The 16,555-nt window shown below is 42.4% G+C and overlaps 1 protein-coding gene across 1 annotated transcript in view; it reads right to left on the bottom strand.

The window, feature by feature from the left end:
- Positions 1 to 7,821: 7,821 nt before the first annotated feature.
- The window catches only part of LOC127023235 (ubiquinol-cytochrome-c reductase complex assembly factor 1), a 51,293-nt gene continuing 42,559 nt past the window's right edge, over positions 7,822 to 16,555 (bottom strand). Inside the window, exons 8-10 of the mRNA XM_050907280.1 lie at positions 13,350 to 13,427; positions 11,792 to 11,905; positions 7,822 to 9,074 (exon numbers count right to left, since the gene is read on the bottom strand). Of these exons, the coding sequence (XP_050763237.1) occupies positions 8,940 to 9,074; positions 11,792 to 11,905; positions 13,350 to 13,427 (327 nt within the window). The 3' untranslated portion in view covers positions 7,822 to 8,939. The remainder of the gene's footprint in view (positions 9,075 to 11,791; positions 11,906 to 13,349; positions 13,428 to 16,555) is intronic.

The raw sequence follows: 16,555 nt of genomic DNA, 5'->3' as shown, positions 1-16,555 counted from the left end.
CAATAGCTGATGTGGTCTTTTAGCATCTCTCTGGAAATCCTTCAAGGAAGGGACATTCAAACTGAGGAGTCTGGTGCTTTGTGAACGATGATACTGTCCACACGCAGTGTATTTTGGGATTAGTTAACGCCAGCTTCCCAAAAGCATCACGGAGCTATTTTTGGAGAAAGAATACAAGCAGACATTAATATGTGACTGAAAACGCCGTGTTAGGAACGCACCACCCAGAACACAATGCAGTACATGGGAAGTCATGCGCAGGAGGCACACAGGAGTCCTCAGACTGCAATGCAGGCCTCCCCCACCCCATTCAGCTCACCCTGGAGCTACTAAACTCCACAGAGGCTAACCAGAGAACGAAGAACTGGCTGGATAGTTGATCTAATCAGCGAGCCTTTTATCTACAAGTTACAAAAACCCTGTAGATTAAATTCATCCAGGCTAAATTAAGTCATCTAAAAGGTAAATGTCTGCTCTCTAATAATCACCGGGCTACGGTCAATGGAGAGAGACAGCCATGCCTAAGTGTGAACCAGCACATTCGGAGACTAAGTTCTGAGCCAGCTGGGATGGATCATGTCCCCAGGGGACTATCACTCTCCATGGGCTGCAGCTGGAGTGGGACGATTAGTTTAGATTAGCTGTCTAGTCTTCAGATCCCTGAAGGCAGAATGAACTCTTACCAGGGCTGTGCAAACTGCAAGAACAGAAGCAAAGGTGTATTTAATCGGTAAATTTTAAGTTGCCTGCCAGAGCTGTGCTGCAATGCAGCAAAGCAGGTGCAGAGTTAGCAGCCATGGACAATAGATATGGGACAAAATTATAATAAAGCTGCTGGCATAGAAGTGTTACAGGTGTAAATAAGTGTTAGAGCAGCTTAAAGGATAACATTAACTTAAAATGTGCGGTGAACAGCCACTTACAATGTAAGGAAGTTCGGGGAAAAAACAAAGGGAAGGGGCTATAACATGATGAGCCTTTTTCTGGAGCTGCTTTGCCAGGGTGATAACATCACCTTGGTGATAACATAAAAGAAGGGTAACATCACCCTACTTTTTGCCTTCCTAAAGAGCTGAAGAGAGTGTGAATTTTAAAAAGGTCATCAAACGCGTGTTTTCTGGCAGATAAACAACTGCTGCTGATTCTGTAACGTGAAGGGATTTCCACTGTCTCCAGCTGGTGTTTGGTAATGATCTACTCCCCCTCCAGTAATTTCTCATGGACCTCAGCACATGAAAGCACATACGATGTAAACACCTCCAGCCGAGCTTGTCAGGCTAGGCTTCTTCACTGTTGGTGGGGAGAGGCAGAGATGTCGGGGGAGTCAGCTACCTCACCCTGCGGCAGACATCTGAAACAGGTCAGAGGAAATGTGCCGTGGAAGCGCTTATCTCTCTCCACTGAGCAGAAGGAGAGCTCAGGCTGCCAAAGTCAGTGACAGAGGTTTACCATGCAGACATCTAAAATTAGATGAGAGGTATCCTGCCCCTGCTGTCTGGCAAAGAGATAAATGTCTATAACCGGCCACCACAGGATGTGGGAATCACATCAGCCAGTTTTTGCCAGCTAAAAGCAAGGATCTTATCTGGAAGTGTGGTCTACACACCTTCTGCAATCAACAGAGAAAGACAAGGGGAAAATTCCCCCTGGCTAAACACACACACCAAGTCCCACTTCCAAGTCAATGTCCCTGGCTGATACCTGGGCTCAGTCAGGATCCAGGCATTAGGCAATACTTCATTCTTGTGTCCCACTACAGATGTTCTTGGAGCTCACCAAACACAAACACCTTGCCTGGGCTTTCCACAAAATGTACCTGCTGCTTCCTCTTCAAGCGCAAATGGAAGGGAGTGTCCTGCTTTCGGCTGGGACAGAGTTAATTTTCTTCTTAGTAGCTGGTACAGTGCTGTGTTTTGGATTGAGTGTGAGAATGATGTTGATAACACGCTGATGTTTTAGTTGTTGCTAAGTAGCGCTTATCTTAAGCCAAGGACTTTTCAGTTCCCCATGCTCTGCCAGCAAGCCGGTGTGCAAGGAGCTGGGAGGGAGCATGGCCGGGGCAGCTGACCCCAACTAGCCAAAGGGGTATTCCATACCATGGAACGTCATGCCCAGTATATAAACTGGGGGGAGTTGGCTGGGAGGGGCAGATCGCTGCTGGGGCATCGGTCAGCGGGTGGTGAGCAACTGCATTGTGCATCATTTGTCTTTTCTTGGGTTTTATTTCTCTTTTTTTTTGTTATATTCCTTTTCATTACAATTATTATTATATTTTATTATTATTGTTAGTATTATATTTTATTTTACTTTAGTTATTCAACTGTTCTTATCTCAACCCATGAGTTTTACCTTTTTTTCCAATTCTCCTCCCCATCCCACTGGGAGGGGGGAGGAGTGAGCGAGCGGCTGCGTGGTGCTTCGCTGCTGGCTGGGGTTAAACCACGACGGGGAGCCTGCCAACTTGTTTCATGACAGTACAGTTCTTGGAGAGCACTCACCCGGGAACACGAGAAGCCAGATTTGCTTCCCCCCCCGCCGCCTTTATTTCAGACTGAAATCCACATCTTCCACCATAAAACGTCATGGTGCTCAAACACACTTATCTATGGGCATTTCTGGAAGGCATCTACATAGCAATGTTCCACGGTGTAGAATTCACCGGCCAGATGTAAACAGCAAGCGCAGCTAGATAAGTCCAAATTTTAGTTACTGCCCTGAAATCTGTGTCAGCACTGAACTCAGAGACAGAGCAGTGCAAAGTCAAGTCTCCCAGTTTTTTGTCCGAGGTTCCTGACCATGGCATTACAGAATCATTCTTCTAAACACAGCGGCAGCACACAAATTCCTTGTTTCATTTTTTCTGTTCATATGTTAAGACTCTTCCAAATCAGGGGCGAGACAGCTTTGCACCCACTCAGCTGAAGGAGGGCACTGGACACCAGTTGCCAGCTATAGGCCAAATGATCTAACCGCTAGTGACGGCAGGGAAGACAGGCAACCCTATCTCCTCTGCTGGCTCCTTGCTCAGTGGTGTGCCCAGCTTATAGGTTCTTCCCAGTTGCCGCTCTGAGGTCCCTACCACCCACGTGCCATGTAGAGAAGCCAACGTGTGGCCATGGAGTCGCTCTGGCGGCCCTTCGAGGTCCAGCCCTGAGCTGCTCAGGGTGCCGATTCAGAGCTGTCATGAGAAGGACCACAGTGTGCCTCTTCCCCAGGCTGCTGCCCTGTACTGAACATGTGAAAAAGCACTTTCAGACACCTCTTCCTTCTCTCCTTCCAAAGGCGATACACAGAAATAGAATAGGGCGTTGTAACATCAATGGGTCTAGTTACCAGCAGGAAGAGGGTATGAAGGGAAGGATGTGGGACAATGAGCAAATCCTCCTAAGATGCCTGGTTTTGACAGGATGTGGAGCAGCCCAGGAGGCTGGCAGGTGGGACGAGGAATGAACGAGCCCAGCTCACTCCTTTAGGCAGTGACATAATCGTTAATGAAGGCTTTGCATGTGCAAGACTCCTTGCTTCTTAAATAAGCATGAAGGAGCTCTAACCTCCTGGGAGAGATGCAGTAGCACGCCAACACCAACAGGATCCAGTCTCAGCGACATGTTGCAGGGTCCTCCTACATGAACATGCCCGCACAAGACAATAAGAACAGGACAATAGATATTTCTGGTTCCTGCACGCAAGCGTTTACACTAGTCTGCCCCAGGTCCCTCAAGCACATCTATTGCCACTTGATCTAAACTCCCTGGCTGCTCCCAGCACATCACATCTGGAGAAGCCACTGAAATGTAACAGCAGAAGGTGGAATCATGCTCATGTGAGCTCCTGCTCTGTGTTCCCAGTGGAAGGATGAGGCCCAAACATCTCTTCTGTCCCACAAATGAGCAGAGCAAGCTGTTAAGCAGGTTGAATGACTGTGAGCAAAACAAGTACTCCCTCAACATGTTCAGCAACTTCAGGAAGAACACATGTAGGATGCACAGGACAGCCCTAAACACCCGAAGAAGGGGCAGCGGTAAAAAAAAAGCTCACCAGAGGAGTCTGGGAAGGATCACGAGACTGTTAATATGCAACTGCCCCATCATAGTGCAGGAGGCCAGGCAGCCCACAGCACCAGCGGGTGATGCTCCATTTGCAGGCAGAGAAGAGAGGTGGATACTTCCCAAGCACAGCACAATTGCCTAAGCAGCAGAGCCTACCACTCACTCATGTTGAGCCTCGGGGTCTTTCCTACGTCCTTGCCAACTTTCTCAGGCTCCTGTGTAAGCTTCTGCCCTCTTCTTGACTTCTCAGACCTTCAGGAAAAGACAGACAGTGCTGAGGGCCAGGCTGTGCAGACCCAATATGCCCAAAAGATGGAGATATTGCTCCCTAAGGCATGCCGCAGAGTGGTAGAAGTACCATCACCCAGGCTGCTGGAAGAGGTGTTAATCTCGCGTTAGGACACCAAAGGCCCAGTCAAGCCTGATGCAGCACTGTTCAGCAGAAAGCACAGGGCACAGGTTTATCGCAGTCTCTTATAGAGAAAAGAGCAAGAAAGTCTTGATTAGAGTTTATTATACAAGAAGACAACAGAGATCAAAGCAGGGCAAATGTGAAGAGGCAGATGGGGAGGGCAGGAGCCTATACAGGGGGGTGCCTACTAAGAAATTAGCTGCATCATCCAAAAAACTCCCATGTGCTAGGCTAAGACCACAACCAAACATCTGCACTGGGGCCTGAGAAGCAGGAGAACATCACAACAGATGACTGCTGTATTCGTGGCACAACTCTATTAGCAGAAGACTTAGAAAGACACTCAGTAATTTCTAGGTATTAACGTAAACATTTACAACTCCCAATACTGGTATTTTCATCTTCCTGGAAGAAAGTGCACAGAGTCCAGTTTTGGAGCTCAAGATGGGCAATGAATTGTTCAGCATACCTGTAGAGGTGATCAGCAAACTTCTCCAAATGCTCAAGCAGTACTTCAGCACATCTCTGGGATGTAGACAACCTTTGCTCCATGCTCAGGATTAAACTGGTCCCACAGAAATGCTACAAGTAGACTGCACCAGGTCTATGTTGATTTGAATTTCTGAAGGAAGACCTCCTCTGCAGGGTTTTGGAAATAGCGGAGTGTGGAAAAATATGAGTGGGTCACAGGGTATGGCATGGCTCCCACTGCTCCTCCAAGTGGTGTCACGCAGTGGCATACATCGCAGGGACCACGCTTGCAGAACCAGTCACCATCCCCTCCCACAGCTTTGCTATTCTTCGTCTACTCTACATTCATCTCATTTAAAGCTCTGGTGGAAAAATTGGCTCTTAGTCAGTCTCCAGTTTCTGCTGACCTTATCTGCCAAGCCAAAGGCAGGGTGAGACAGGTCAGTGGTTAAGTCCAACTGCTATGTCAGGAGCAGCAATTCTGACCCGAGGGCTTGGTGTGACAGAAGCATGACGAAAAACTTCACTTTGTGGAAGGTGAGGATAGGAGTCAGAAATCTGGGAAGTGGTAACTGCACTTTAACAGGGCTCAGGCACCTAGACAGTACAGGAAATGTGGAGATCATCAAGGATGCCTGTGCTCTCAGCACTTGAGCTGTTCAAGGAAGCAGGAGAAAACCGTTAGATATAAATACCAAAAGACAGTGTGAACACAGAAGCTGAGATGACACAGAAAAACATTTAACCACCTAAAATACAAAGTAGGCATGGAAGGGTATCAGATGACTCCCCTCCCTACCCCAAAATGTCTCAGAATATCAGTCTGAAGCAAGAGACTTCCCAAGTTTGACCCTTTGGGCAAAACACGTGCCTACTCTCCCACCGGTGCAGAACAGCAGAGAAGGAAGGAAGATATTGAGCACTGGTGCTTCTTTTCTGCTCACAGAAACAAGAGAGCCAAGATCTACCTGAAATGATGAGTGCTTCCTAGAGGCTCATGTCTCTTAAGACGCCTGGGAAAGTTGGGGGAACAAGTCCTTTGGAATAATAAGCAATGTCCAAATTCCGTATATGAGATAGGAGATCAGGTTGGATGATAAAGTGCTCAACATGGCTCCTTGCAGAAGAAATGCGCATGCATATATATTCACTTAAAATCCAGTAAGTGTCCCCAGGCCGATGCTCTGAGACCACTTTCAAGAAACCCAGCAGCATAAACAAAGAACTGTCCATAAGCAAAATACCTTCAATCATTCCCTCTGCAAAACCTCAGAAATGGGAAAAGATGGGCTTTACAATGTTTGGTTAAAAACCCCTGCATTCTGCTGCGCTTGAAGCAGTACTGAACATAGGAATCACTTTTAACCCCTAATCATTGCTGCTGTCATGCTTGCAAGGTCCAGATTTTGCTGCTGGAAATGTATTCTCTCTCAAGGACTCTAAATTCTGGTTGTAAAGATGTCTTTATGTGTAAGATATTGGCAATGGCATGTTTCTAGCTTATTGGCATGCACCTCTCAAGAGTAAGAGGGGTCATATTCTACATCCAAATCCTGTCTCCACGTAACTAATGGCTGGGAAGCAAAGTCTTCTCTTGTCCTATGTAGCCTCCAGTGTATTTTTCCTTTCTAACAGATTACTCTTTTAACTCATAGACAGTTTCTGCCTTATTCTCTTAACAGGCCCCACACACTTCTGTCCAAAACACACCCTGACTGCTGGCTCAGCTCTGGAACAGCAGGGTCGTTGAAGGCATTTTATGGAACAAGCAGAGAGCCATGATTATAGGTCTTTATTCTCATATTAATAAAAAGCGCAAAAGCAGATGCCAAGGCCCACAATCTGGCACCGCGATTTCTGGAGCCTCCTGCCCGTAAACATAGGAAAGGGTTCGATTTTGACCACGTGGCTGTCCCACATTCAGAGTACAGAAGGCATCGTCACCTCCAGGCTAGTGGTCCCATGAATTCTACTAGCTTGCTGGCTTCGCAGCATCAGCCCCACAGACACTACACGATCTCTGACCTGTGCGCAGCACCAGGTTGGATGGTGGTGTACTCCCAGTCCTGTGTTCCCATGGCATGGATAACGTGAGTCCAGGCTTAAATTACATAGCAGGAAAGGGGTTAAAGTTTAAATGACTGTTTTGTATATGAATTAATGTATGTAGCTTTGAGCCAAAATACCTACCATTAATTTTTCCACCTATTTCAGGAGCAGTAAGATACACAAAGTAAAGTTTATTTTGGTACTTGGTATACTTCACTCTCATTAAAAATAAATTAATCAGCAAATTCCTACACAGCTCAGCCTTCTTTTATGTAAATACAACCCAGCTGTAATGAATTACAAGGTGTTATTATCTCACACACACTGTATAATACTTCACACATAAGAGGTTTCTCTGCTTAGCTCAGCTTTCAACAAAAGCATCTTAAATAAACTGCAAGCAAGTTGTTTGGTCTGTAATGTTTTCACAGAGAAGGGATACACCTCACACATAGAGGGTTTCTTTACATGACTCATTTTATAACAAGTTAAACTGAGGAAGTTCGCCTTGGAAAAAAAATAACAAAATGCCTTTTTCATACACAGAAGGTTCCCTAAGAGAAGATTAAAAAAAAAAAAAAGGCAAGCCAGTGTTTGGGAGCCTATATTCTGCATCCCACTGCTCTTTACACAGAGAAGGGATGTCAAATATTCCCCAAAACACACAATATGAAGAAAGCAACTTCAAAGGGAAGAACAGTCACAGCCAGGCACAGTCACACTTTCACCAGATTAAGGATTCACAAATTAAGGATTAATTTCACAAATTAAGGATTATCACCTTCGACTTTTGTTTAATAGTTTTATTAGGAGTAAGTCCTGATATTATAGGGCTTACTCTTAACAAAAGCGCACATGGCACAGAAAACACATACACATCAATTTTACCCAGACTGACATTTATTATTGACTAGGATTTTAGACAGGCGAGAAATGAAAACTGTTTTTGTCACTGACCTGGAAATAGCCTGGTGAACCATCCACCTATGCAGTACACCTCACCCTCTGCCGATTTAATCAGTGGAGCTCTTGCTCCCGTAATTACTATGTTGGTGTAATTTGCCTGCACAGCCATACAAAGTTTTCACTGGGGTTGACAGGTCTTGTTAAAATGCCGTGGACCACTGCTTTGGGGGATGGAGGATAGCATAGTCCTGTCCCAGTAAGAGCCATGGACAGAAACAGGGATGTTCTTTTCATAAAGAAATTCTTAGATCACAACTCTAAAAAGAATATGGAAATATCAGCAAGGCAGACTGAAATACCAAGTACTCTGAGGCAGCTTTTAGTGACAGTCAGCCACGTTTTGGACTTTATTCTCATTAAGATGGCTAGTGTCATAGAGAATTACTGGGGACCGTGCATTATTTTTTGCACCCTCCTATCCTTGTGCAACAGAGTAGAGAGTTCCTAAAACGGATTTTCACAGAAAACCCTTCAGAATCTGTTAAAGCAATTCTTAACGCCACTAAAGCTAAAATGGACCATTCCATCTCAATATCAGGCTTTTAAAATACATTAACATCTAATATGCAAAGCTTAGATTTGCATTCACAACCATTCAGTGAGCAGAAGGACACCGTTGTGTCTCTATGTAGCAGCTCTCCAAACGAGGCAAAGGACAGAAATGTCTTCTTGAGATAACTCTAAGTCATGGTAAAATACCTGGTTTCCTAAAGAGAGAAGGCAGGTCTTTCAATTTGTCAGCAAGGACCACTCAGTGCCATAAAAAGGACAGAGGTTCTCAAACCAACTAGCATTTATTTGCGGGTGAATATTCAGAAGAGTATGGCTGTCCAATTTGCTACTGAGGCACCACGGATAGGGCGTCTAATTAAATATTTTCTTTTCAACAGCAGATTTTCCTTCCTGACCCCACAGCCTCAGCCCAGTTCAATTTCAGGCATGCTTCCCAAGCTGATCTGACAAATGGATAGAAACATCGGGCGTCGGAGCTCTCAGAGTCCTTCATCATTGTAAACAGGGGAAAGGGGCTTGAGGATGCTGCGGGCGTTGCTCTCCACGAGCGGCCGCCAGCTCACCTCACCCGTCAGCAGGAGGTCCTCCCCGCTCAGCGCGTCCAGGTGCTGCACCTGCAAGGACAGGGATGTTAGTGCAAGGTGTCCCATCACCCACTCAAGTTCCTCGAGTGCTACGCAAACACGTTGCTTTCCAGAAAGCAAGCAGAATAGGGAGATCTCAGCACACTTTGCCATTTGTGTGAGGTAGACCTAAAAAGATAATTTATGACTGCTTAAGCTTCACGGAAGGGCTAGGAGACAAGTATCTGGAGTTAACTGCTTAAGGTCTTCTACTAACACCTTAGCTAATGCTTCCTCCGAAAGTTTGGCAACAGGACAAAGAAGAGCCACACAAAGCTAACATGAGTCATTTTATCTTCCTGGCAGTTAATTCAGATGACATACTGCTAGTACTATCACCTACATGGAGTGCTCTCATAAAAGTGGTTCCACATAGACCAAAGCTTTTCACTACAGAAAAAAAGCCTGACCAGCAGGGAACACCTGAGATTTATAATATAAAAGCACATGAAATGGAGGACATGAACACGGAATGAACACTCATTCTCACAATACAAGAAATACTTGGGATCAAATTAAATTTTAAGGTACAATGTAAGCAAAATAAAAAACCTCGTCGCACAACCTAGGGTTAACTTGCTGCCATAGGACACTGTAAGCACGGGGACGGGGGGTTGGGAGGGGGAAAAAAGTCCATCAAAGGTCAGTAAAAGACAAAACCACCACCTCTGGCTCAGGAAGTCTGTGAACGCAGATTGCTAGGAGAGTTGACCAGGGAAATAGTACACATGCTTGCCCTGTTACTATATTCTTCTCTGGCATCCACTAATAGCCACTGTTAAAGACAGGATCAGCACAAAATTGTGGGAAAGACCTCATACACAATGCTTACTGGAAACTAAAGATAATTTGACACGGAGTTTCTCAACAGAGGAAGGAATACACCAATGGCCACAGAGGGTCAGACCGAAGAGCCACCTAAGCACAACATCCTGTTTCTGACAATCATCAACAGCAGATTCCCCAGGAGGAGTTAAATACAACGCATGCATACAATGTTATTTTCCTTGTTTATTTTCCCTCCCTCTCAAAATTTGTTAGTTCAGGGATTTTGAGCCTGAAGTGGTTGTTGTGGATTTAATAGCCCTGGACAGACTTCTCTTCCATGAATCTTCCCAGCGGCTTTGGAACCCACGTGCAATTGTAGCATCCCAAACAACCTGCGGCAATGGTATGCCCCCACGTTCTTGTACCAGTGCACAGCCTTTCCTTGCTCATCTTTCACATGCCTTCAAGATTTCCCAGAGCTGTCTCATACTCTTTTCTCAGATGTTTTTCAGGCAGGGGATCCCACTCATTGCTAATAAAGGAGCTGTTTCATGTCATCCTTACTGCTCTTCTCTGAGCCTTCTTCAGTTCAGTTTTTATCTTTCTTGATGGTCAGAACCCAAACCATACACATTATTCAAGATCACAAGGGTACCATGGATTTAAAAAGTGGCGTGACAACAGTGTTTTATTCTCTATTCCTTCCTTAGTAGTTCTGAGCATTTGTTTTACTTTTTTTAAACACTACAGAGTGCTGAGCTGACATTTTGATAATACAATTATAATCTCAAGGACTCATTTCTGTGTGGTAACAGACAGCTTAGAGCTTATCAGTATGTATGTAAAGCTGGGACTGTTATTCTCAAGTGCACCATTTTAAAGTTGTCTACAGGAATGACCTGTCTTCACAGAAGCTGTGCTGATTCTTCCCCAATATGTCACATTTATCTGTGTGATCACTGTTTCCTATTCCACTGCTGATAGCTTCTGTCCTGTCCTTTGCCTGAATATACAGAAGTGCAACAAATTCCCCACTTGGCAGCAAATTGTCCCAAATTACATACTTTTTTAATGTGTTTGCTTCCTGCCAGTCTTCAGTTTTAAACTTCCGTTCGGCCTCACTGATGTTAAGCATCAGCAACCTTAAGCATTAAATTTAGTCTGTCCCTCCTGAGAAGCCCTCTAGCATTCCAAAAGTGTCCTCAGTCCCTTACAAAGTTCAGCCCTTTACTTTCCACACCATTTTCTCAGACACACGCTGAAATACTGTCTCTCCAAATCTCTATCTGATCCTGAATATAGTATTGGAAACATTACAGAGAATCCTGTTGTGGAGGTTCTGGTCTTCAATTCCCCGTCCAACAGCCTACACTCTTCCTCCAGAACCTCTCTCACCTCTTTTCTGTCTTTGGTACCCACCTGGACTATATCCTACCAACATTTCCTAGAAACCTCCTACGGGTTGAGAGGACAAAAGCTACTTAGTATTGTTTCCTCCAGGTAATAACTGAAAGAAACAGAAATAATTCTGGAAAACAAAACCTTTTACTTCTTTCCCACAAAGATCATCAGGAGACTTTCAAGCTCTGTGTGCTATTTCATTATGAAGAGGATCCCAACTCCGCAACATCAATTATAATTCTACAAGTTGCAGCCCATTTCTGACACATTTTGTCAAGCCTCTCCATAGCATAGGTCCAGAAAAAGATGAGCAGGAGTGCTTTCAATATTCTGGGAATTTCTCTGCAGCCATTTTTCATCAAATTGCAATAAATATCAGCCGGGTTTTATATTTTTACCTTTTTCCCCTTAAAAATAATCACTGAATATAAAAATCAGTTATATTGATGAGGAGAACTGAGCTACATAGTATGCAAGCAATAAAAATAAATATTTAATATTCTTAAAAGAATGAAGTCACACTATGAGCTGTAGTGTACCTGTTTGCGCACATATTCTACGAGTAACTCCAGATGCCGAGGGTCCTCACAGTTCCTGTTAAAAAGGTTTCTCCAAAGAGCTGCTGCCAGAACACGATCATCAGACAAGATTCCCTAAAGGGAGCAGAGAGGGGGATTAAAAACTGCACGTGAAGAGGGTCTGAACACAAGACAACCACGTTACTCTACTTGGCAACTGATAATATTAGCTGTCTCAAAGCCCACAGCTGCTATGGACTGTACCTATGAAAAGGCATCAACATCACTCTTTCCCAGAATGGAAAAACAACCCTGGCCTTACATTAATTTACAGAGCAGCCTGTAACAAATATTCTGGCAAGTTAATTTACTAAAAAACTGGGTCAGGGTATTCCTAATGTAGGAGCCGATAATTGCATTTCTATGTTATGAAATCTTTACCATAAAAATTTTGGCCTTACAGAGAAGGCAGCACCACCTCACAGAATTGTGTAAAGCCCATGACACTTGGAAAAGAAAAATTAAAGGATATTTAATACAATGTTGCAGAAATGTAGTCAGAACTTTGCTATTTTGCTTTGCTTTTCTATTTTTCATTCTAAATGAGAAAGAGAGAACTCATCATCATCAAGATCTAGATTTTTCCAGTTAAAACTAATATTAAATTTGGCTTATACAAGAATCACATCCATGAGTGCTTTTTGTCTAAATTCTCTCCCACTTTTATTGTCTTTTTAGATTATGTGGTGTTATGACCATAATCTCATAACTCCTGTCTTCTGCTGACACATTTGCCAAAGGCAAGAGAGGACTTTAAAATAGTCAGTTAAAAATAAAAAAGGTCAACATTTGTCTTTAATTTAACTAGAGATTTTGTTTCTAAAAAGAGTGTCAACAAAAAGAGAAAAGGGGAAAAAAAAAAACCAGACACAGGCAGACGCATCCTGGCTATACTTAAAACTAGATTAAAGGCTTGCATGCGTAACACTGTGCACAACTCTACGAAGTTTACATTTACAAGATATTAATAATGCAAATCACCATGCAAAAAATATCACCATGTGAATAAGAGGAGCATCTGAAGAGCAACACCCACTAGAGAAAAAAAATAACTACTAAAAGAGATGATGTAAATTGTATTTTCTTCTTGAAAGTCCTGCAGACGCTTGTGCACAGTGGCGCTTCTGCCTCCCCATATTATTAGATACTTCCTATAAATACCCTCTCACATAGACTCCGTGTAAATACTTTCTTTGCTTTCAAAGTATAGCTGAGTACAATGGGATTCAGAGAGAGGAAATGATTTATTGATGGTCAAGCAGTGACGGTGAAGCAGTACAAAGAATATCCCTCCTTCCATGTCCCATGGTTTAAATCAATATGCTGTGTGCTTTCTTTTTTCTTAAAGCACTTTAATTCAAGGCATAAGATGACCGCAATAACTAAGAAGTCTGCTTCCAAAATGTAACATTTCTCCAAAGATATGTACGGCAAATGTTTTACCCATCTGGAGTATTCTGTGTTCATGAATTAGAAGGTCTACTTGTTCTTGCACATTCTCTGAAAACATCCTTCTTACCTCATCATATCCAAATAGAGCTGCATAGAAATTTTCTACCATACTTCTCAAATCTTCCTTTAGAACAACAGAATTAATCTGCAAAATAAACCAGAAAACCATCTGTCTAGGCTCTAAAGAGGAGGTGATGAGAAAATCAGTTTCACTCTGAGTAGGCAAAGAAGAAACAGTGCCTTGGCCCACATAGGTTAGGATTTGGCTGTGAGTAACAATGTTAGTGCAGTCAAACATTTTAGACCAACATGCAATACAGCTCCATTAATTCTGTACACAAATGGAAATCAGTGTTACTCAGAATATATGAATGGCAGAAAAATCCTCAGCCAACAGCGCTGACATATACCTACATGAGCCGAGAAAAAATGAAGCTGGGGAAAGAGTGAAGGCAAGAAGGCTGTCCTTTCAGTGGCAGCATAGGCTAAGATAATGAAGACTCCTCTGTATTTTAACTATAAAGTAGGTTTTCCAGACCTTGATTGATTCACACAGGTCTTTTAGAAACTCAGAGGTTTTTCAAGTTTTTTCATAAAGCATGGACTCCAGAGCTGGATGTGCTATTACAGTAAAAATACTGTAATGCTAAAGACAGAGGCACCATCCCTACCACTACTCCTTCCTTACTTGTCAATATTGACTTTCTCATTCAGGAATCACATGAATTCTGTTTCTACAGCATCGCACTAGAAGCTCAGACTTACTAGTTTTTGACTACAACTACATTTCTTTCAGGGTTTGTGATGATCCAGCTACTTCCCCCTATGCTGTAAGTGTGACTCAGTCCAAGTTCCACACTGACTTCTAACTAAATTTAACAGTTGCTTCAATATTTGCTGGTTTGGCCTAAGCCACCCATTGGCTTGCAGAACTGACCCCACGTGAGCTTAAGACGGAACCAAAAGAGATCAACTGCTAGGTCCAGAGTGATGGCTGAAATACCTCGCGTGCATCTCCCTCGTATAAACCGTCTATTCCTTTTGCCTGTACTTTTTACTTCTATCAACAAAATGATTTAATAAACAGTTCCTCTCCTGAGGGCTAAGCTACACTTCAACTGGTAAAGCTTCTTCTTTGTATTGGCTCTCATGAGAGATCTAAGAGAGACTAAGCATTTCTTTTCTACAGATCTCGCATACAACGTAAGTATAAATGACAAGGATAATTATCTTCATACCTGCATACTAGCAGAACACTTATGTGTGAGACTGCATCTTGGAGACAGATTTTACAAAAAAGAAACTGCAAACAGGAATATGGGGTAGGACAGCAGTTGTACTACAGAATAAGCACCGCTGTCTTTGATGTACAGCTTATCACACTTATGACAGTGTGAACCACGTCCTAAATACCGTCTTAGTATGCTTAAAGAGTACTCACCTTGGTAATTATGCAACAGCTTTTCTTTCAAAATACGAATTAGTTATTGCCACACTAGCAAATCTCTAGTTCAAATATTCTTCCATTAAACCACTATCTTTTTTCATCTGTTGATTTTTATAGAAATGCATATAGTGCAAACACAAGGAAAATTCCTTTTATGTCAGTTACTCATATTTTTCCATTAATATAAACTATTAAAATTCATGCAGATATTTTATAGGCTATCAAGATTTGGAGACTGGTTATTACTGAATGTTTAAAAAAAAAGGACTAAACATAAGAAATCAGAGGGTTAAATGATGACTGCAACTTCTGTAATGACTTAATTAAATTTTTATTGAGTACATAAACTATGATGTCATTTCTACCCAACCATGCTCAAACTTTCTATGCATGTCAGAGATCGTGGTTTTTCTCAATAGAACATACTTCTAAATAAGCTGCACTTCTACAGCTCTAATAAGGGGGAGCAGGTCTCATGTAACACACTCAATAAATTATCCTTCCATTTTAAACAAACAAATTCCATGAGTTATTATATATTTGCCACGCACTTTTTATGACATAATAAAAATGTTACCTCAAGGATTACTTAACACATACTACAAATGTTACAGCAGGCAACTGCAAGGGGCAAAGAAAACAAATAGTCCCATTACAGAGACAAGTCCAGGACTATACATCCCTGGGGAAGCAGCTTTCTATACTAAAAACAAAGAGCAGCAGCTTTAAGTTAGCAAGAAATAGACTGATGAAGGAGATAACCAAGTTAAACAAACATGGCAATAAATACATCTTAAAAGACAAACAGTTTAAAATATAAAATATGACTTTGGGGATGGAGCAGTATCTTAGGCAATAAAATTACATTTAAAGGAATATTGCAGTTTCTGAAGAATACAACCGGCATTGGTTAAGTACAAACATTGTAGGAAAAAATCCTTCTTTATAAAACAAGAAAAATGAGTAAATCCAAATCAGCATTTGCTGGAAACGCTTCCTCTTTTTAAGCTTGTACATGTTCTTACCACTGGCAAGTTTCATGATCTGGTTGGTCATGATTCTGCTGACTCTTCCACAGTTTGCTATTAAGAAGAAAAACTGCTAGACAATTCCAAGTGAGTAATTGCTAATAACAAGAAAAAAATCAGTAACATCTGGAGCTCTTCTAGGGACTTAGCTCCCTTGCCTTCTTTGGAACAATCCATTGCAGAGCTGTCACCAGAATAAATTTATATACCATCGCCTAAATTGACACACAGAACTATTGTAGTTCAAAACAAGGAATACATTTTTGGTACATCTCTCACATTTACAAGACCTTTAAAAAAAGGAAATGTACAGCTAACGTATCTTCCTACTACATATCACAACTTTTCATTGAAAGACTCCATGATCCCACATTCTGCCTGCAAGACGACTACAGCATATGACTACTGCATTTTCGTTATTATATTGCAGTAAGAAACCTCATCTTCAGCCTCAACGAGTTCAATATGCATCATTCAACAGCCAACTGGTGAGGCTTACTGCTATATCAGACAATTTACAATATCAAGTCTCAGTTAAGGTTTTGTACTCTAACAAAATTTCTAGGAAAGTAAGAGCACACTGCTTTACTGTATATGCTGGACATGTACGAAAATATCTTATGTAAGGGCACAGTTTTTAAAGTGAAAGCTGCTATAGGATTTGTCCATATTAATGTCTTCTGTTGGATCGAGAACATTGTTTCATAATGAATCTCCTCCTCATGCCCACTTACCATGCTTTGGTTTACACTACAGAGAAGACTCAGCGTGCATAAACTGGAAAATGTGCTCTACCTG

The sequence above is a fragment of the Gymnogyps californianus genome, chromosome 17 (genome assembly GCF_018139145.2).
Source record: "Gymnogyps californianus isolate 813 chromosome 17, ASM1813914v2, whole genome shotgun sequence".
In the NCBI taxonomy this organism is placed as follows: domain Eukaryota; kingdom Metazoa; phylum Chordata; class Aves; order Accipitriformes; family Cathartidae; genus Gymnogyps; species Gymnogyps californianus.
The sequence above is the reverse complement of the archived record's forward strand: the minus strand, read 5'-3'. Positions and strand labels throughout refer to the sequence as shown.